Here is a 23,378-nt window from a genome sequence, read left to right as displayed (position 1 = left end):
TGTGACTCAAGAGGCATGTCACATGACATAGTGGTGCATAACTCAGGCTCACAGCATTGCCATACATAAATCTCAGTACACATGCATACACACAAGTACACACACACACACACACACACACACACACACACACAGAGTTAGCACAATCACTAGTGAAATTTCTGTATCACTGAGATATATTCAGCTCAAGTTGCAACCTTATAAGCTACTAAACAACCATTGTTATGTTACTGTTATTAGTACTATTCTTAGATTATGACAATACATCCACTGTACCACCCTGGTTAAAGACAAATCTCACAAGATAGTGCTTACCTTTCACAAATGTTCCAAAGATTTGAATAGCAGTTTGGGCAATGACAGAAGGACATGGAAAAAGAAAGAAGTGGAGAAATGGGAAAGAAACCCCTCACCCTAGAAATCTGGTTTCTGTTTCTGACTCAAGTAGTCCCTCAAACCTCTAAATGGAATGAATGGTATGAAGATGGCCTTCAAGGACAAAGTTCATTCATTTGCTGTGAGATATATCCAAAAAGAATGTCAAAGCATCTAGCACGCTATCCTTGAAGCTAGATTGTGTGTAATCTCGAAGGATAACATTACTGGTACTGTCTTTCATGAGTAAACCTGAGCAATGGACTTCATAACCCATCTTAGCATTTTTTTTATTTATTTAAGAGACAACAAATATAAGTAAGCCAATTCACATGATTGTTTTATTTCTAAATGTTACTTAATATTATAGAAGTTTTTTTAAAATTTTCCTTAAATGTTTCTATTTTGCATAATATAAACACCCAGTTTCTAAGATTTTTCTCCTTATTAGATACAAAATAGAATTTTAATATGGTAGCTAATACTTAAGCTCTTCATTTACTTTTTGAAGTGCTGGGAACAAGCCCAGGGCTGAGCATACCTTTATGTTCAAGAAAGATAATTTGAAACAGCTGGCTATTATTCTTGATTTCTGTTGGAATGGGCTTTGATGTTGTGTTTTTATGGTATTTGTCAAAGTGATGGTTTACATTGAATGTCAAGCTGGCAGAATGAAAAGTCACGTTACCCAGGAGACCAGGCTTTGGACGTGCTTGTGAGGCATTTTCCAAATTGGATGCACTGAGGTGGGAAGATGCCCCTTAACTGTGGGCAGCACCATTCCAGTGCTGGGTGATGGACTGAATAAGAATAAAAGCAAGCATTAGAATTCAAACTTCTCTGCTTCCTGACCGCAGACCAGCTGCTTCGTGTTCTTTCCTTCAGGCCTACACACAGAAGCAAACCCGTCCTTCGTTAATTGGCTTTTGTCTGGTTACTTTATTTCAGGAACAGGGCGGCACAACAAGTATGCTAATCATTGATAAAGTTACCTTACTGTAGAAAACTATTCTGTCTAATAGACTCCTGATTACACTTTATTTTAGAGAAGTGTTGGCGTTTCTTAGAAGAAATTTCGCATAATTGTTTTTTGGCAAGCCAGATTTCCCTGAAGTGAAACACATTCTAAGAATATAAGAATATTAAAGCAGTAACAAAGCCAACAAAACTAAATAAATGTATGAAATTAACTTAAGCACTGTCATATTTGGGTGGTTTTCATTTGTGTCAACTGGGACATCAAGTTCTTAATCTATAGTCAAATTTTCCCACCTGTGCTTCTAATTTATTCTCCTGTTGAGTGACACATGATACTTATTTTTCAGTTATTTATCTTCATCATAGTCTTATTTCCATTGTTACTGAGAACTTAATGAAGGTAATAGTTCATTAACACCTGCTTAGCTCTTCAGGCTTCAACCCTCACCATTGAAACACATGACTGTTAGCAAAAAAAAAAAAAAAAAAAAAAAAAAAAAAAAAAAAAAAAAAAAAAAAACAAGATCTTGGATAAAGAAACAAAAGCAATAGAATGATGGTGCACACAGATAATACATTAAATCTGGCATACACACACACACACACACACACACACACACACACACACACACAAGTAATAGGATCTAGGCCAAACACTAAATCTTTCAAAAAAAAATTGAAAGTAGAAAAGTAGAACTTTACAAAAGAAACCACTTCAAAAAAATTACAAAAATAGATGATAACACAAAATATCTGCCAAGAAAAACAAGTAAAAGTTTTCAAGAAACTTCTAAAAGACACCTGCAAATGTTAGCCCAAGCATAGAAGGAACTCTTTACATTCAAGGGGAGAGAAAACTAAGAGTTCACTGAAAAACGTACTCATAAACCTGGTCATATATCATCATCAAAGAAGACCCATGAGGACCGTTGGCCTAAAGACCTTAAATGTTCGTAATTATGTTATAAAACATTAAATAAGATAACATAATACAACCATAGAATGGGTGAAATCCCAAATGCTGGGAAAGGTGGGGAACAATAGAACTCTACTACACTGTATATAGTACTTTGAAATGTAGTTTGACAATTTCTTTCAAAGGTAAATGCATACTTACCATATGAGCCAGCAATCATGCTGAAAATTTATGCCCATAGTCAAATGTAAACATATAGGCTGATATTTCTAGCTGCTTTCTTCAAAAACTATGAACTAAGAAAACAAAATGTCCTTTAGCAGGTGAGTGAATATATACATAAAATGTGTACATACAGATCATGGAATTTTATTTAGTGCTAAAGCAGAAATATACCATGAAGTCATAAAAATCTATTCAGGAAACTTGACTGCATATCACTATGTAAAAGAGCCCAATATGTATAACCCAGTTACTATGTGATTCCATTTATATAGAAGGGAAAATTATGAAAAGAAGAGTTATCTTTTAGAAGGCATTAATAGGCAGAATGCAGAAATTTATGCTATAAAAATATGTTATTTATGTTATTTCATACTCATCAAAGCTTCACGTGCTTTCAAACCAAGGTCACAAATGAATCTTTTTGCTAACTGTGGGCTTTGGATGGTAGTCAAGCATCCCTGGGTGATTATAACAAGTTCCCCATTCTGCTCCACAGCCTGAATAACTGAAAAGCTATCTATGTGGAAATATGAACAATGGGAATATTATCATTTTTACTGTTAACTGACAATGGCCCTTATAATTAAAATTAATTACTAAAAAAACTGTGATTAAAAAGAAAAAAAGAAACAAATAATACAATCAAGATTTGGGGCAAACACTGGACTGACTGCCTATTAAAATAGACACATATTATTGGACATCTCTATCATAATGGCTGACAGCTCCATGTGTGAGGAGGGTCCTGTGTTTAATCCACGTAGCTGATAAATATATTCTCAGTGAGAATCCTTCAGCTCAACACCTTTAGTCTAAGCCTGTTTACACAGTTAATTGCCTCATTTATTTTCTTGTAGACAGCTTACTATAAAGCAAACTTTGTCCTAGGTCTCCCTAAGAGACACTCACCTTATTATACATTTCAATACATATTGAATCATGTTTTCATTGAATCATGTTTTCAGTTAATTCATTTGAGATGTTCACGTCACTAACAATCATATGATGGATTAGTGTATTTTCCAGAGAATTCAATAGGGAATCATCTATTCAATGCTATGCATATACTAGGCACTTAATAAAAATGTGTTACAATAATAAGTAAATGCAACTTTCTTGTTAAAAGATACATGCAGAAAAGTATTTGCTTAAGGCTAGAGTATTAAACACAACAGGAAGGTGAGAAACATGGGTTCTAGTTTCATGTTTAGAGCAACTCCCTGTGTCATTTTCAACAGAGAGTGTGGTTTGTCAGCTCTCAGTTGTCCTACCTGCAGCGCATGTGTGTATGTCTCTGTGTGTGAAAATATGTATATATGTTTATATGTGTATTCAACATACTTTCTATATGTTATTATAAATCTAGAAACAGAAAAGTACAACTCTAAAGAATAACAGTTGATAAAAATAACACTGCTCTTTCAATTGTTTATATGCTACAAAGCTTTTAATTACTTAACCATGCTGAATATCAAGCTCATGAACTGAGATTTCTTCTCATTTGCAATACAGAACATTCCTAATTGAATTCACAATGAAATTTTTTAAAAATTAAAGATGCATGGAATAATATATAATTCATTTATACATTAAAGTAATGACTGCAAATGCCAACTTGAAACTATATTAATTTTAAAAATCAAATGAGTGTATCTTTACTTATTCAGCATCATAGCCCTTCTTTCATTTATTATGTCTATACACACACATATATATTTAAAGTATCTGTATAAAAATCTGCTAAATAAAACCATGTCTCTCTTTTGTTTCTAAAGTGTGTTGGTAAAATGTGATCAACTTATATACATTCAGATATGTTTTCTTTACAGAACCTACATGATCATGTATCATTTTCCCACATGCAAAAAATGACAATTAGCTATGATAATGATAAGATTTGAAAGTTAAACAGAAATATGAAAAGAAAAGAAAAATTATGACAACGTATTTTACAACACCCATGCCTTAATGTACTGGTGATCATTGATCAATGACTCTTCTCAAAGGAGAGAAAAGGTCATATACTATAAACACAGAAACACACATACATTGAATGGACTAAGAAACAGAATTGTGACTCATGTCTTTGGAAAAATGTATATTTGTATGAGACAAAACTATTATATGTGCCCAAACTTATATATAGTGGAATATATGGAATCCTGACAAGCAACTTAATTTTAATGTGCTATATGCTTGATTTTCTTTGACTACATCTTTAGGTTAGTAATTGGAAATAAGTAGAATGATAATTCATCACACATTTTTTGCATTTTAATCTTTGAATTCTTCAAAGGAAATCACTAGTTTTTCAAGTCATAGATATTTTTAAAGCTTTGAGTAACATATTCTTTTTTCCAACTGACATGAATTTATTTTGAAGATTAGAGGCATGTGCAAAGGTAAGCACATGTTCTTATCTTTTTTAAGTGGTGGTAATGCTTTAAAGGAAAATTTTATGCTATGTCTTTTTTTTATTTGTATAATTTTTTTTTTCGTTTTACATACAAACCACAGTTCCCCCTCCCTCCCCTCTGAATGTGAGTGAGAGTTGTGTGGCTTGACCTGTTTGTGGCGGCTCTGGCAGTGGAGGCAGGTCTTTCCCAGATACATGAACTGGCTTTTCAGAGTACATTCCCTATGGTGGGATATCTTGCTCAGCCTTGATGCAGTGGGGAGGGGCTTATTCCTGCCTGCCCCAACTTGATATGCCGGCCTGTCTTGACTCCCCAAGGGAGGCATTACTCCTATGAGGAGTGGATGGAGAATGGGGTGGGAGGGAGTTAGAGGGGGAACAGGAGAAGGAGTAGCAGGTTCTAATGTGAAATCACAGAGGTAAGAGGAGTGTCATTTTGCAAACCACCTACTACCTTGAGAATTCATTCCCAAGGGACAAAAGACAATTCTCTGTCATAGAGCCTTATCTTGAGAGTTTCATACCCCAGATATATGCTTGTGTTTGTTTTTGTTAAACAAATTGACTTTGGACATCAAATGCCAAATAATATTCCCCAGAGGAACAACTAAACTTTGGCTAGAAATAATAAACAACATTTCCAAAGCTTAACACAACACTATTTTCTTAAAGATTTTAAGAAGATTTTCACTGGGTATGAGAAGGAATGAATCTGTAGCCACACACCTGGTTTTTAGTCAACTTTGCCCATACAGTACTGAAGTTTAAACAGATTTATTAAGTATTAGTTCTGAGTTGATATGTGGCCCAGTCCCAAAATATATTGGAAGATAATCCAAACATAGCTTTTTATGCTCCTACAAATCTGATGACCTGAGCCACAAACTGACCATCATTTAATCTAGGCTACCTATTGAGGCATCAAAAGAGATTCCTAGTAAAAAGAAGCCATTGCTGTGTTGAAGATAATACAATGTTAACTTCATGACTGTGATGAAGAACCCAAGAAGTACCATAAGTTCCCTTTAATAGTCTTTTTAATAATCATTCATTTCCCACCACTGGCTCTGACATAACATCACTGTGTATATCTGTTAAAAAGCCATGGATTGTTTCTTAGTAGAACATTCGTTTCCACCAACATCAAACTATATAAACATTATATAGTTCAAATACTGATACTCTGCCGACTGTCATTGCTGAATATTGGAACGTTCTTTGTCTCTAACTCGGGGGACTTCTGTTACTAATTGTGAAACTATGTATGCTTAAAAAAACTATTATCTATAAAGTGGGTGAAAGGAAAAATCTCAGACCTTTCATGGTTACTGGCAGCATACAAATATACTCACTGAACAAACCTTAATACATCTTTCTCTGCCCTCCCAATATTTGTAAGAAAAAAAAATGATCAATGAACTCAGAAGAATTCCTCTTTGTCAGCAGTACACCATTATAATATTTCTTTTAAAGTCTTTTATCATGAGAATAATAAAATTCAGAAAGTATATAAACCTATCAGTAATCCAAGCACAACACATTTCTAAAAGGGTTTCTATTTTATATGTTCTTTATTTCACCTTTACTAACATCTTTGAAAAAATTTTTGTTCACTTAAGGACCACAACCAGATATGTAAATGAACATATATAATGAATTAACCATTATCACTTAGCTAGTAAAGATACCATTACTCACATATTTATTATTTTTCTATGTGTATGTGTGTATGGTAAGAATTCTTTAGATCTACTCTCTCACAAATAAGTAGAAATGCATTAATTTTAGCTGTAGCCAGCACATCATACATCAAATCTCCAGAAGTTATTCATCTTGCATGACTAAAACTTTTTCAAAACTCTTAGCTCAGCAAGTGTTGCCACAGTCTCTTAAATTAAGGGAGAAAACATTTTCTTGTTTTTGAATATGAGGCAGGTTTTTTACACTGTAACTTAAGATGGCCTGAAAATCACTTTGTACCCCAGGCTGGCCTAGAACTCATGGCAATGGGCCTCTGAGGTTCCTTTAGTGTTTATCTTTGTCCCTATACTTCTCTCCTGCTGCTTTCCATTAGTCCATATCTATCAGCGTTAGTACAAAAGCAAAAGAAAAGAAAAAATCTTATCTCACAAAGCAGTTCTTTGAATTATATGGTATCACCATGAACAGCTACACTCTCAAGAATGATTAAATTTTACACAGTCTTTGCCTCATTCACACAGTGATCCTCACAGAGAAATTCTTTGATTTCAGGGGGAAAAATCATAGATCAACTTCAATTTGCCAGGTTAGCTGGACAAGACACTCTGGTCAAAAAGAGATACAGACACTTAACAGCCTTTAAGTGGCCCCATTAGAGACACTCAAAGAATACTATGGTCCTCATACAGTCTTCCATCAGTCAATACAGTGGCAGTATGATCAGCACTACAGATAGAGAAGTAGGCAAGGTAGGTGCTGATGCAAGGAAGATTTACAGTCTGGCAAGTCAAGTGCTTGTTGATATTTGGAGATGCCAGTACATAAATATTACAGGTTATACAAAGAAGAGGAGGCTAACTTGTTCTGAGATATTACATGTAAGCAACTAGTAGGTGGCGGGGGAGTAAGGGGAAAAAATGGAGATGTGCAAAATTCAAAAATGATAATGAAACAAGGAGCCTAAAAAAGGAACAGGAAAAAAACATCACAAGGGAATGATGTGCAGTAGGCACAGGAAAGAGTTCTAGTTTTGTTTTTATCTGTGAAGAGAAGCTGGGAGCACAAGAAGATGACAGACAAATCCCAAATTCAATGAATTAACATAATAAAGAGATTTCCTCCAATCCGATCCTTGTTCCATGATACCCTAACTAACAGGTTATATTATTCATCATGTGTTTTGGACAGACTGGAAAGTTAAATGGTTAATATTTGTCATGCTATAGGGTAAAGGAGAGTTCTGGGAGATTTTTTTTTTTCAGTTATGGGAAAATATACTGGCAATTATGCTTCACACAGCTCTGTTCTTAACTCACTGGCCACAATGTTACCTTATTTTCTCCAAGACAAGTTTCTTTCTTTAACAGACTAGCAGACAGCATGTGGTCACAGAGGGGATACTAAGCAAAGAGATAAGACTTTACTCAATGGTCCATAAAAGACCAGAACTGAGAGTCTAACTCAGTGCTGCCCCCAACATTACCAGAAGATTAAAAGTCATATACTTTCATGGGATGGGAAGATCAAAAGATTGGTAAGTGTAGAATAATCTTAACATTTCTAGGAGAGTGTCACAGTCTCTCCAAGGATCTGTCCTCCTCTTCTTGATTGATTATTTAGTCAGTTTCAAGGTTGTCATGGAAATTGTAAACCATCACGGCACTGTAAATGAGAAATTTACTAAGGGGATTAGTTTTCAAGAAGTAGTAATGAAACTGGAGGACTAGCAGAGGTCAAGATGGCAGGCAAGTGTATTTGAAGTGGTATTCTGCTACACCTTGTATCTCACTTTTTACAGGAATTCGCCATTATCGCACAACCAGGCATTGTAACGCACATGCTGACCAAGCAAGGAGACTTGGGCAGGGGTGAGGAAAGGAAAATAAGGGGAAAAAATGAAGCGGTGGAGAAAAGAGTACACATAACCACAAAGAGATCCAAACAACTATTGTGGGGCCTGGGGAGACATCTGCAGATAAAAGGACGTGTTCCTCTTGTAGCCAACTCAGATTTTATTTCCAGTGCCCACATAGTGGTTTATAATAATCTGTGATTCCAGTTCTGAGGGTTCCAATGCCCTCTTCTGACTGCTCTGGACACCAAACAGGCAAGTGACAAGCATACATTCGTGTAGCCAAAATGCTCGCACATTAAAAATAAAATAAATAAATATGATAAAACATGTAATTCTACTTTTATAAGGACCACAAGGATGATAATGTAGCAAAATTGTGAACACATGGCACAGAGTTCTAATACTATGAAAACACTCATTTTTAAAAAAAATCTATATCAAATTATTTGACTATTTTTAAAATCCTAATCTCTAATTTAGGGTGACATTAAAATAAATAGATTCTAAACATCCATGAAATCACGTTCCCTTATCTATAAAACAGCAATAAATCCATTTCTTCCATGAGAATGCCCATAAAATTGAAGGATCTAACATAAAGAATGAAGTCAATAATATAAAATAAAAATAGAGGCAATACGAAAATTATAGGACCTAAAATAGAGAATAAAGCTGGAGTGGCAGCTACATAAAAATAAATATCTGGTGACACAGTTACATCTGATGCTGTCTGGTACTCCAACTACACTAATTCTCAAGTGGCACCAATGTCTCAAAGTTTTTAAACTCTTCACAATGCACATGCTAGTCTATCATTATTGAACTATACCTATGATGCAGATTTCTGATATCAAAACAATAACCCAGGTGATTTCTATTTCTCCCAGTATGTCCTCACTAGAAGGCTGCCCTAAGCCAGGCTGCAACCACCATCAGGAGATACTCATTTCAGAAAACAATATAAACATACAGTTGTTTCGCTTTGTGGGGAGCAGAGGCAACAGTCTAAGAAACAGACATTTCTCTCAGGTCATTATCACGTTACTTTATGATCACTGCCTTTAATTTTAGGGTGCATCTGCCCAAACTCTGTCCTACATTCTTATTTTTCTGTCTTGTTGATGGCTGTAACATTTTCTTCCTCTCAGGAAGGCTACTTCAGTTCACCTCACTGAGTTATAATAACATCACTCAAATGAAGAGGAAGAGCAGTCCTGTATTCCAGACGACACCACAATTAAATGACAATGTGTAAGAAAGTGGCATGTACAACAGTACACCATGTCTAAGTTTAAAAACATAAATAAAAGCAGAACTTTATGGGGTTTGCATTTTGCAGTTCCTGAGTGCTAATGAAATGCCTCAGATGATGCTGCATAAATGTAGTGAGATAAACACATTAGTAAAACACACAATCAGCTCTCCTTCAGACTTATATTTGTAGAGTATAATTAAGATTTCTATAATTAGCATGGCAAGTTTATTGTTACTCATTTTTACTGCAAGATACAGACATATGAATTTTAATCACATTTTTGATACATACAGCTGGAGATGATGAAATATGTATGCATATGTTCATATCTGTTGTAACATTTCAATATGATTTGACAAATTAGTCCCTTTTTTGTTTGCTTCAAAATGTACTGAGTATGTAGGTTGTCTTAGTTTGCTTTCTTTACATGATAAACACCATGACCAAAGGCAACTTGGGTGTTATTTGGCTTACTTGTCATAATCACAGTTGTTCATTGAGGGAACTCGGGATGGGAACCCAGGACTGGAACCTAGAGGCAGCCAGTGAAGCAGACACTATGAAGAAATGTTACTTACTGTCTTGCTTCCCACGGCTTGTTCAGTTTGCTTTCTTTCCCTCTTTTTAAATATCCACTTTCACACACACACACACACACACACACACACACACACACACACACACGAGCACATACAGGCTTACACACATACACACTGTCACTAGGTACCTTTTATATGCAGCTTCATCTTAGAGCTGAACAAAGCTGTTTAAAAGTGATGTGTTTTCATGGCAATTCCTGCCCTGTTTTCTAAATACCAACCATCACATACCATTGCTATTGATTTAGAAATAGGGGTACAATAAAAATATTGAGATATAAAAACTGCTAGAGCATGCATGCTCTTCTCAAGTTTAATTCATCCAGTTATATCTTTTCTTTTAAAATAGGTCAAATTGCATAGATAAGTATATGGATATTTTAACATGTAAATTTAACTGAAAAACATTCTCATAAATATTCACACTGATGCACAAATCTGGGGTCTTGTATTATGCAGAAAACCAATGAGATGTAATTAAGCATTTTATCCATTAATTCTCTACCAAAGGTTTACCCCAGAAGTGTCTCACAGTACCAGAAAAGGCATGGATGAAGTTTCTGACCTCAACACATGCATTTTAAAGCAAAGAAGCGGCACAAAATTATCATTTACAAGATCTGTGACATCATAAGTTAAACTTGTTTATTTTGAAGTTAAAAAAGTTGAACATGAAAATGTTTTTTCTAAGAAACACTTCTCTTTTTATGTTCAGGACCTAAAATTTAATGATTTTTCATGACATAAAAATATCCAATAATTTCTATTGAAGCTGAACTTTTCCAACATACGTATATGTGAACATGTATCTTTGTAGAGATTTATAGAAAGTATACATTGTTTTTGCTTTAAAACACTCTAAGATATGTATGAAAATAATAGAAATTAACTAACTGACTCAGTCTTAACTCTTGGTATATAAGTCATTACTAATACTCAGGAGAAATTTTAACATGTTTTTAATGAATGATTTTATTTTTTAGTGATGTGCACATGTGTGTGACCTTGTTGTTTTATGCACACGTGTGTGCAACTGGCATAGAATCTATAAGAGTATGCTAGATCGCCTGGAGCTGGAGTGGATATGAGATACCAGATAAACTGTGCACCAAACTCAGGTTCTTTGCAACAACCATATGTGCTCTTACCCATTAATCTCTCTCCCCAGCTCCTACCTGCTGCACTATGTTTTATAATCAGAATACATCTATTCATCATCAAGACAGTATTCTATTCACAAAACTGTAATTTTTCAATTGCTGGTATTTCCCATTTTTAAAGCTTCATTGTTTAATAAAATGAAAATTATTGAACACATGTTTGGAAATAAATGTCCCTAAATGAATAGTAAACTCACATTTAATCTCTTAGTTCACAAATCAACTAAATGGCATTTGAATAGACTGACAACTAGGCCATACCTTATGTCGTAATCTCATAAGCGGTTGATAAGATTTAATACCATATCCTGATTCTTTTGTTGGCCTTCCTTCGGACTCCAGAAAGATGCATCCAAGAATCAAAACAGCTGTCCAGGACTTAAACATCCTTATTGATTTTCACCTGTCAAAATTAGAATTTTAAAAATCAAAGAAAATACTTCATATGATAAAGAAATATATCAAAAAATTCAATATCATTAAGAAATCCTTATACATTGAATCAGAGCTCTCTGGTGTATGAGTATGCATTAGGTAGACACCCCTCAATGAACACTACCCTCTATTCATAATAAAACACTGGTACTTTTTAAAATCAGTCTCACAAAATACAAAATTAAAAAAGTAGGCCTTGATAAAAAACTTTTTTGGGAATATTCAATAAAAGGTAGACTAAAAAAGGTAAATAAATCATGACTACTATTCTAAATATTTGTACAAAATACAATTGTAACTATACTTATATGCTTTAACTACTCTTTAAGAATAAATCTTTACTACTCTATACAATTTCAGTTCTCTGTTAAGGACTTGTTAGAAGTTCATAAGATACTAGTCTATGGCACAAACTCAATATAGTTCAGCAGAACTTAAGCAGGTGAGGCCTACTGAGTTACTAATAATTGTCTCAAGATTATTTAAAATGCAACATCTTAGAATATTGGTATACAGAGGATTTTTGCTATCATCCTGTGATATTCATATTATTCTGTACTTTGGATGGAGCAGAAAAGATACAAAATGGTATAAGTTTGTCACAGAAACATCAACACCTTTCAAACATACAGTAAGCTTATGTTTTGAGTAAAACTGCATTTCATTTTGCCACTTTTACCAGGCCACTCCATTCCTTATTAACATATAAAAGTGTTTTCTTTTTACATTTAAACCAATGATATGAATAACTTCTTGAAAACTGAAATCAATTATTTAACCCCAAGATATAGTGTATTTTTCTCAGCAATTTTCTTCAATCTGTAAACTCAATCACACTTATTTTAAAATATATTTTATCCCCAACTTCCCAAATTCCTCAAGTATTTGAAGAAAGAAATTGAGAAGATATCAGAAGATGGAAAGATCTCCCATTCTCAAGGATCAGTAGGATTAACAACAAAAAATGGCCATCTTACCATAATCAATCTAAAGACTGAATGAAATACCCATCAAAATTCCCACACCATTCTTTTTTTTTTTTTTTTGGTTTTTCGAGACAGGGTTTCTCTGTGTAGCTTTGCGCCTTTCCTGGAACTCACTTGGTAGCCCAGGCTGGCCTCGAACTCACAGAGATCCGCCTGGCTCTGCCTCCCGAGTGCTGGGATTAAAGGCGTGCGCCACCACCGCCCGGCTTCCCACACCATTCTTTACAGACCCTGAAAGTACAGTACTCAACTTCATGTGGATAAAGAAAAACCTCAAGATAGCTAAAACAATCCTGTACAATAAAAAACTTCCAGAGGTATCACGAACACTTCTTTCAAGCTCTACTACAGAGCTATAGTAATAAAAACTGCATGGTATTGGCATAAAAAGAGACAGGTGGATCAATGGAATAGAATGGAAGACCCAGATATAAATTCACACAACTATGAACACCTAATTTTTGACAGAGAAGCCAAAGTTATACAATAGAAAAAAGAAATCATCTTCAAGAAAAGGTGCTGGTATAACAGGATGCCAGCATGTAGAAGAATAGAAATAAATCCATAACCCATATCTGTCACCCTGCTCAAAACTCAAGTCAAAGTGGATCAAAGACCTCAACCTAAATGGAGCAAATTTGGAATCAATCTACCTCAAGACCCAACTATACCACTCTAGGGCATATACCCAAAGGATGTACTATCATACCACAAGGATACTTGCTTAATTATGTTCATAGCAGCTTCATTTGTAATAGCCAGAACCTAGAAACAACACAGATATCGCTCAAATGAAGAAAGGATGAAGAAAACATGGTGCATTTACACAATGGAATATTAGCTGTTAAAAGCAATGACATCATGAAATTTGAAGAGAAATGAATGGAACTAGGAAGCAATCATCCTGAGTGAAGTACCCAGACCCTGAAACAAACATGCTGTGGGATGGTCTGTATGTGCTCTGATTGGTCAATAAATAAAACACTGATAGGCCAGTGGCCAGGCAGGAAGTATAGGCGGGACTAACATAGAGAATTGAGAGAACAGGAAGGTGGGAGGAAACACTGCCAGCCGCCGCCATAACAAGCAGCATGTGAAGATGCTAGTAAGCCACAAGCCACATGGCAAGGTATAGATTTATAGAAATGGATTAATTTAAGATGTAAGAACTAATTAACTAGAAGACTGAGCCATTAGGCCAAACAGTTTAAATAACATAAGCGTATGTGTGTTTATTTTCTAAGTGGGCTGTCAGACTACCGGGGCTTGGTGGGACCAGAGAAAAAAAATTCTAGCTACACAAACATGATTGGTGACTACCCTAATTGTCATGAGAGAGCCTTCATCTAGTAACTGATTGAAACAGATGCACAGATTCATTGCAAAACATCAGGCTGAGCTCTAGAAATCCTGGACAGAGGGAGAGAGGATTGTACAAGTCAGAGTAGTCAGGGACATCACAAGAAAACCCACAGATACAAGTAGCCTGGGCTCATGGGAGCTCACAGAGCCAGAGCCAATATTGAGGAGTCCTACATAGGACCAGCCTAGGCCCTCTGACATATGTGATAGTTGGGTAGCTTGGTATACTTGTGGGACTTCTACAAGTGGGAGCAGGGACTGTCTCTAATGCTGGTTTTTGGAACCCTGTTCTTCATACTGGGTCCTTGGTACAGAGAGAGGTTCATAGTCTTAGAGCAACTTGATGTGCCATGCTTTGTTGATATCCATGGGAGGCCTACCTTCTCTAAATGGAAACGGGAAGAATGGATTGAAGGGGTGGGCAGAGGTGAGGGAAGGGAAAGGAAGGGAAGGGAAGGGAAGAAGGGAAGGGAACCTTCAGTCAGGATGTAAAATTAATTAATTAATCAATTAATTAAAAAAGAAATATAAACATAGTTTTAGCCATTTTCTTTTTCTGCCACTTAACTCATGATTCCCTGCTCATTTCTCCATCAAGAAAACTTTTTTTCCTTTTATTTTATTTTACAATACCATTTAGTTCTACATAACTGCCACAGATTCCCTTGTTCTCCCCCTTCCTGCCTCCCTCCCCTTCCCCCCAGCCCACTCCCCATTCCCACCTCCTCCAGGGCAAATCCTCCCCCAAGGACTGAGATCCACCTGATAGACTCAGTTCAGGCAGGTCCAGTCCCCTCCTCCCATATTGAGCCAAGCGTCCCTGCACAAGTCCTAGGTTTCAAACAGCTAACTCATGCAATGAGCACAGGACCTGGTACCACTGCTTAGATGCCTCCCAAACAGATCAAGCCAATCAACTGTCTCACCTATTCAGAGGGCCTGATCCAGTTGGGGGCCCCTCAGCCTTTGGTTCATAGTTCATGTGTTTCCATTCGTTTGGCTATTTGTCCCTGTGCTTTATCCAACCTTGGTTTCAACAATTCTCGCTCATATAAACCCTCCTCTTTCTCACTAATTAGACTCCTGGAGCTCCACCCAGGGCCTAGCCATGGATCTCTGCATCCAGATTCCTCAGTCCTTGGATGAGGTTTCTGGCATGATTATTAGGGTGTTTGGCCATCCCATCACCAGAGTAGGTCAGTCCCGGCTGTCTCTCGACCATTGCCAGCAGTCTTTTGTGGGGGTATCTTTATGAATTTCTGTGGGCCTCTCTAGCACTTTGTTTCTTCCTTTTCTCATGTGGTCTTCATTTACCATGGTCTCCTATTCCTTGTTCTCCCTCTCTGTTCTTGATCCAGCTGGGATCTCCTGCTCTCTTTCCCTCAACCCTCGCCCTTCATTGCTCCCACTCATGTCCAGGTTGTTCATGTAGATCTCAGCCATTTCTCCGTCATTGGGCGATCCTCGTGTCATGCACAAGCAGTAACATGCATGTTACAAAAGAACATTAAATATGCATAACACATATCTTACAAAGCATCTACACCAAGGCTCCTGTAAAGAGACCACTCAACTATGTTCCCAGAGGAACCCTAATAAACTCATCACTTAACCATGTTAGGCTTGAGGAGAATGTTTGTGATGTATCATTGGTACCCTGTTTGAAATGAATAGGTATTTATTCATGTCTCAACAGGACAAGTCACACAAAACCCCTTAATACTGCTCCCAAGTTATTACTTATTGTTATATGTCAATTGCCCTTCAATTGAAAGCCTTTGCTTGTGATTATATATCACTATTATGATCCTTGAAAAACACTAATCGTTTCCAGTAAAGCGTCTGTCTTCTCCAACTCTCTCTCTCTCTCACTCTCTCTCTCTCTCTCTCTCTCTCTCTCTCTCTCTCTCTCTCTCACACACACACACACACACACACACACACACACACACACACACAAAATCATTAGTCAATGTTGTATATCTTTTCACATTTTTAGTATCATATCACCTGGATCTAGCAAAGACCTGGTATCTAGTAAATACTCAACAAACTAATAAAAATTAACCCTCTTCTTGAATTCTGAGGATAAGGAAAGATTGTATATCTTTGATGTCGGATAATTTGAAAGGCAACTCTGTGGTGGTATTGTATTCCCCAAAATATTGTGCACCCTAATAAACTTATCTGGGGTCATAGAACAGGACAGCCACTAGATAGAGAGGCCAGAAAATGGTAGCACACATGCCTTTAATCCTATTACTTGGGATGCAGAAATCCAGGCAGATCTCTGTGTGTTCAAGGCTACACTGGAAACAGCCAAGCATGGTGACTCACATGTTTAATCCCAGGAAGTGATGGCAGAAAGCAGAAAGGTATTTAAGGTGTGAGGACCAGGAACTAGAGCTGGTTAAGCTTTCAGGCTTTTGAGAAGCAGTTCAGCTGAAATTCATTTGGATAAGGGCTCAGAAGCTTCTAATCTGAGGAAACAGGATCAGCTGAGGAATTGGAGAGGCGAGGTGGCTGTGGCTTGTTCGGCTTCTCTGATCTTCCCGCATTCACCCCAATAACTGGCCTTGGGTTTGTATTTATTAACAAGACTCTTTAAGATTCCTGCTACACAACTCCTCTTGGCACTGCTGTTACAAGTCATATGAGAACTTGAGAAAACCAAGTGTTTTCCTTTACATTTATCTCTTTTCTCTCATTTTGATGCACACCCTAATGAATAATCTTCCATACAGAAACCAATTTAAACCAATTTCAAATATACATCTTATGAGCAATTTTAAACTTTTCATTTTGATATATAGCTTATTCATTCTTTCAGGGTAAATATTTGTTTATGAGACACTAGATAGAACATTCTAGTTGTAAGAGAGATGATCAAAAAGAGATCAGCTCAGGTATAGAGATAGATTCCACAATACTTCTGCTGTCTATATACTTAACCAAGAGGGTGAAGGAAAAGACCGCAAAAGCCTTGTCCTATAATGACTAGGCTTGGTGAGGGTGGGCATTGCCTAAAGGAGGTCAATCGAGGACACCCTCCTTAATCTTCTCTCAGTCTCCCCAATGGCATCTCTCTCTCTCTCTCTCTCTCTCTCTCTCTCTCTCTCTCTCTCTCTCTCTCTCTCTCTCTCTCTCTCTCTCTGTGTGTGTGTGTGTGTGTGTGTATGCAGAGAAAGAGACTCAAACGCACATACTAAAATTTAATTCATTTTAATACATCACCCCAATCATTTATATTTGGTATTTAAAATTCTACATAATTATGATTAAAATAATGTTATCCTCTAATATTTGTGTCAATGGCAGGAAATAAAAAATGTTTCTTTAAATTTCACTGAAAGCTTGTTATCCTTAAGTCAGAATGTACTTCTTGAGTCAAGCACAGTTATGTACAAAAACATTTCAGTCAATCACAGTTAACATTTATGACAGTTGCCACATAAGATAATAATGAAACTGAAAGACCACTATAGCCAATTCTGTCATAGTGGCCTTGCTATAAGACAAAACATTGTTCCCCTTCTTGTGATAATGCTGAATAGATAGATAGATAGAAAGATAGATAGATAGATAGATAGATAGATAGATAGATAGATTATTGTGCTGTCAATCATAGCAGAGAATACTACAGTTGATCTGAGCATCCCAGTTGATAATGCTCATAAATGACTGTATATAATATATATATATATATATATATATATATATATATACTTTTACCATAATTTTGGAAATTTTTAATATATCTGTACAATGTAATTGTGTTTTAAGCATATTACTTTTTCATCTAAAATTCTTCATACAACAAATATATTTTGATAATATTATTTTCCCTCCCTCAACTCTTCTTTCTAGATTTTTCTCAGTCACCCAACTTCATGTTCTTTCATTCTCTTAAAAAAAATTCAAAACCAAAACAACACCAAAAATGGAATCCATTTTGCAATGACCAACCTCTCCATATCATGAAGACAGCAATGTGGTTCTAAAGGTAATTATATGAAAATTTATAGTGTCACAATCGACTCAAGTGACCTCATGATTGAAGAAAGGCCCATAAAAATGACACTAAGTGAAGAACAAGTGTGAAATGTTTATAAAGTCCACAATAGCATTCAGGAATGCGCAAGGTCCTTGTGTTTGCTCATTGATTCACCTAGAAAACTTCTACTTCTCCAAGGTCAATTCATAGTGAGCTCCACATAAAACTGGAGTGCTTTTCAATCTGGTGTGTATTTTTTAACTGGACTTTCCAACATTCAAATATGTTTAAATATATTATTTGCCATTGTGTTATAATTGCCATAGCATGCAGTATTTTATCCTGCTATATAGATTTGCAGCTTGTGAGAAAGAGGTAACAGCCTATAATATAGCTGTGTACAGTTATTATCTATACATTCCAAGATAAAGAATGCTCTAAGATGTTATCCCAAATAAAACATGATTTAATGATGTATAACCCTCATCATTAATTGATGTATGACTATGAAGCCTACTTTTCCTATCTAGTCTATAACTTTCATAAAATTTACCATGATTACTTTTATTGATAATCCTATAATTTTCAAATCAAAAAATCTTAATAATAAGGAGCTTTGAAAAATTATATATATATATATATATATATATATATATATATATATATATATATATTTCATCATAGTGAAAGCTACATGGCTGGAGTCCTTTCACTCAGCATCATGGACAGATTTAATTAAAATTAATTAAAAGTCAAATTACTTCTTTCTTTCTTGGTAGAACTGCAATTTTGATTAACAAATAAACATTTAATCTTATCAGCATAGACTGAAACATTAGAAGATAAATAAAGCTTATCTCTATGTTTATCTTTTGTGTGTAGGTATGTTGAATATTTGCCATGGGTACATCACTAAAAAATAACTGAATACAATAGTAGCAATAATCTGCCAAGTAAATAGATTACGCCTCTGTGCTGGTCAATCTGCATTGTCAGCTTGGTTGAACAAATCTCTGGGCAGGTCCATGAATGAGGGTGTTACCAGAACTGTTTGAGTGAGAAGGGAAGGCACACCGTGAACCTGGTCATCACTGCACCAGGGGGTAGGGCTCCAGACTGAGTGAAAAGGAGAAAGTGAACTGAGCATCTTACTCGCCTCTCTCTGCTTCCTGACTGCATGTGATCAGGTGCCTCGTGCTTCGGCCACCTCAGTCAGAGCTGCACTAGCCAGACCCCCTCATCATGATGAATTGTAGCATCAATGCATAAGCCAAAATAATCCTTTCTTTAAGTTGTTTTGATGCGGTATTTTGTGATAGCAATGAGATAAGTGACTAGAAGAGAAAGAGAGAGGAAGGAAGGAAGGAAAAGAAGGAAGGAAGGAAGGAAGGAAGGAAGGAAGGAAGGAAGGAAGGAAGGAAGGAAGGAAGGAAGGAAGGAAGGAAGGAAGGAAAACAGAAAAGAAAAAAGGAAATGAAACCAAGAAATGAAGTCATTGGAATGTAGGAGAGGTTAGAGCCAGAAAGCTCATAGGCAAGTGTAAACAGAGCTTAATAGAACTGAGGACAGTAAAAAAATTTCTCATGTTTCAGAAAGGAGCAAGGACATTGTTGGGAACATGGATTCAGGCTATTTGTGTTACATTCTGGCAAAGAATCACGGTTCATTCAGCTTATGCTCTGAGGATTTCTATGGCTTTGAACACAATGTGATCAACTGCCCCATGTTCCTTATCTTATATCAGTAGTTGTTGTAACTGCCACGCCTTCATTATGCTATATCCACAGCTGTTGTGACTGACATGCCTTCCCTGCCATGATGGACTGCACCCTCCAACCATGAGCTGTAGTAATCTCCCTTGTCCTCAAGTTGCTCCTGTTAGGTGTTTGTCACAACAAGCAGAAGAATAATTGGTGCATCTCCTTAATGGGAGCTCAAAAAAGCAATTAGGATCATCTCATGGCTCTTTGGGGTACTATCGTATCTTCCAAAGTTAAATCATCCCCACAAGGGGTACTAGGAACTGTAAATGAGCAGAAAACAGGACCATACTTGGACTTTTTTTAACTTTAATAACTTCTGACAACCTGTTAAATTTAACAGTTAATTGGCACTCGTTTGACAGCACATTGGGACCATTGAGAAGCATGTGAGGAAAATACCAGCCAGAACATATGATACAGTGATAGCCCCATGGCATTTTGTAACCCCTTCATTTATGCAGAACATAAAAACACCTCATTATTAACTAACAGAAAAATTCATGTGTACCTAAAAATGATCTGCCTAATTAGTTTAATGAAATTATATTTTGCAGTGGTGAGAAAACCTGATATCCCAAGCATTCAGAAGGCAGAGGCTAGAGGATTAGCACAATTAGTGGTAAGGATAGTCAACACAGGAACTTAGGCCAGCCAGAGCTACACAATAAGTTCCTGTTTTAGTAAAAAGCAGACACATACAGCCTCCCATGGCAAGACCCCTTGAGAACATCTGTCTCTGCATCTGGCTATGCCCTGGGACCTAGCCCAAGTGGTACACAGAACTAGCAGTGATAAGAAACCTCTATCTCACTCTACCACCTGCTCTGGGACAAAACATTGAAAGCCAAACAAATGGCAGCTGGAAGTAGACCACTGAACACCACTCAGATGCCCACTGTATGGCATTGCTAAAGAAGTTATTAATATTCCCAGTGGTGGTAACAGTCCTCAGTCCCAGTCTTCCAACTGCCCCTGGGAACTTGCTCAAACAGCCATGCATGCAGGCAGTAGGACCCTAGTGCCACCTTCCTCCCCAAGTAATCACAGAATTGGAATGCCCTCAGCCTCCACACCAATCAACATATAGTGATCAAAATAACAAGTTTCAAACACAGCTTCCCTTATCAAAAACCAATCAAGATAGGGTGACAGCAAAACAGAACAAAAATCCCACTTAACAAAGATGGATCATAAATTAATACCAAGAAACACAGTCAACAACCAAACTCAGAGTTGCCCAGGTCCAACACAAAAATAGAAGTAAAGTGAAAAATGTAGACAAGGTTTTCTCCTCAATGTCATCAATCTTATACTAATGTTCTGAAAGGAAATCAACGTATATGAATCTCAAAATGCACAACTGGAAGGAGCAATTATCGAGACATTCGAAGAATCCAAGGAGTTCAGAGAAGATGTCAACAAACATCTGAATAAACTTAGAAAGAACAAACTCCTGACTGAAGCCCAGACACAAACACAAATGGCTAACTGAAATAATGAAGATAATTTAAGACACGAAAAGTAAATTCAGCAAAGAGAAACACTGAAAAATACAAATGAAATGAATTTGTATATGAAAATAATAGTATATCAAATAAAAAAACTGGGTTGGAATTCTGATCAACAGAATAGATTATGTAAATGACAGAATAGCAAGATATGAAAACAGAGTAGAGGAATTAATTCTTTCATAGAAAATGGCAGATTTTTTTTCAAAAGAGACCTCATGAGCATAATATTCAGGAACTTTGGAAAGCCATGAAAAGTCCAGATCCATGGACACAAAAAGAGAATAATTCTAAGTCAACAACACAGAATAAATGTATTTCTTAGAAAAAACAGCGTAGCACTTAACAGAGACGTTTCTTATGACAGCAAATAGTGGTTAACTCAAAAACCCATAAATTGCCAACATTCTGAGAATAAGTAATGATGGCATGCTCTGTCCCAAATGGGAAGCTGCAATATCCCTGATCTAAGTCTTAGAAAACATTATGGAAGAGGGGTTAGAAAGAATGTTAAAACCCAGAAGATAGGAAGAAGGGCTATGAAATGCCATCATCTTGGAATGACACAGGCATTTCAAAAGTGAACTCAATGCAGCTATGTTCAAGGAACATAGCAAAAGACAGGTATAAAGATTATAAAGTGAAGGATGAGAAGACATGCAACACAAAGGTATCTATGAGAAGTAACATAGCCAGAGCACTCATGAACTCACTGTCACCATTGTTATCTGTGTAAGACACAAATGTTTTGGCCTATCAATTCATGGAAGAGTCAATGGTAGATGTCACTTACTTCAGTGGTATAGCCATAGGTCCTCTGTCTTTCTTCCACCGAATAATTTCCCACCTATGCTCTGGAAAGTAACTCTAATTAAATTCAGTGGGTTATACACAAAAAGATGATGACATGAAGGTAGGAAATGGACTTGCTGAAAAGAATGATGTGAGAGGGAGGGGTAGAGTGAAGCGGTATTTTCTTAGTTAGGGTTTCTATTGCTGTCATGATAAACCATGACCAAAGCAACTTGAAGAGGAAAGGGTTTATTTGATTGCCACATCCTAGTCCATTGAGGGAAGTGAAAACAGGAACTCAAACAGGGCAGGTACCTGGAGACAGGAGCTAATACTCAAGCCAAGAGAGGAATGTTGTTTATTGGCTTGCTCCCCATGGCTTGATCAGCCCGCTTTCTTATAGAATCAAGGACCAGCAGCCTAGAAATAGCACCACCCACAGTGGACTTCCTCTCCCATCCATCAATAATTAAGAAAATGCACTACTACAGCTGGTTCTTATGCAGATAGTGTCTCAATTAGGGTCCTATGTATCAGATGACTCTAGCATTTGTCAAATTGATATAAAAATAAGAAGCACAGAGTGCAGGAGAAAAGGTTTCCTTTTCAGTATATGACTCAGTAGACCATGGTTTTTATGGTGGTAACATCTAGGTCAGTTACATTGCTTCAAAATTCAAATTTGTGTGATTTGGATTGGAACTTCCTTTTTATAATTTTGGGAAACAAAGAAAATGTCTTCTAAAGAAAAAAATATAGAATTTAAGACATGGAGGGAATTGTTGTATATATATTATGTATGATTGGGAAAATGCTGTCAAATGATAGAAAGCTGCCGATCTCATCAAATGTGGCAGATAGGGAAAGTGGTTTGCAGGCTTCAGCTATGGTGACTTCAGCTGCTTCTCACTCCATCATGGCACCTCTTAACACTGTCTTGGGAAAATAGTAGAGTTTCAAGGAACTAGCTTCAGTGCCATCATTTGGCCTCTGACAAAGTCACACCATCCTTGCTGACCTCTGCTGACATTTTCTACAGCTCCTTTAAGTGACATTTC

At 36.5% G+C, this 23,378-nt stretch overlaps 1 protein-coding gene across 4 annotated transcripts in view; it reads right to left on the bottom strand.

Moving 5' to 3' along the window:
- The window catches only part of Fstl5 (follistatin like 5), a 596,430-nt gene that overhangs the window by 517,871 nt on the left and 55,181 nt on the right, over positions 1–23,378 (bottom strand). For all 4 annotated transcript variants that reach the window (XM_006972666.3, XM_015990071.3, XM_006972669.4 and 1 more), the window contains exon 2: positions 11,742–11,883. In XM_006972666.3, the coding sequence (XP_006972728.1) occupies positions 11,742–11,867 (126 nt within the window). In that variant the 5' untranslated portion in view covers positions 11,868–11,883. The remainder of the gene's footprint in view (positions 1–11,741; positions 11,884–23,378) is intronic.

This window comes from Peromyscus maniculatus, chromosome 6 (genome assembly GCF_049852395.1).
Source record: "Peromyscus maniculatus bairdii isolate BWxNUB_F1_BW_parent chromosome 6, HU_Pman_BW_mat_3.1, whole genome shotgun sequence".
NCBI lineage: Eukaryota > Metazoa > Chordata > Mammalia > Rodentia > Cricetidae > Peromyscus > Peromyscus maniculatus.
This window is presented reverse-complemented; position numbering and strand designations above follow the sequence as displayed.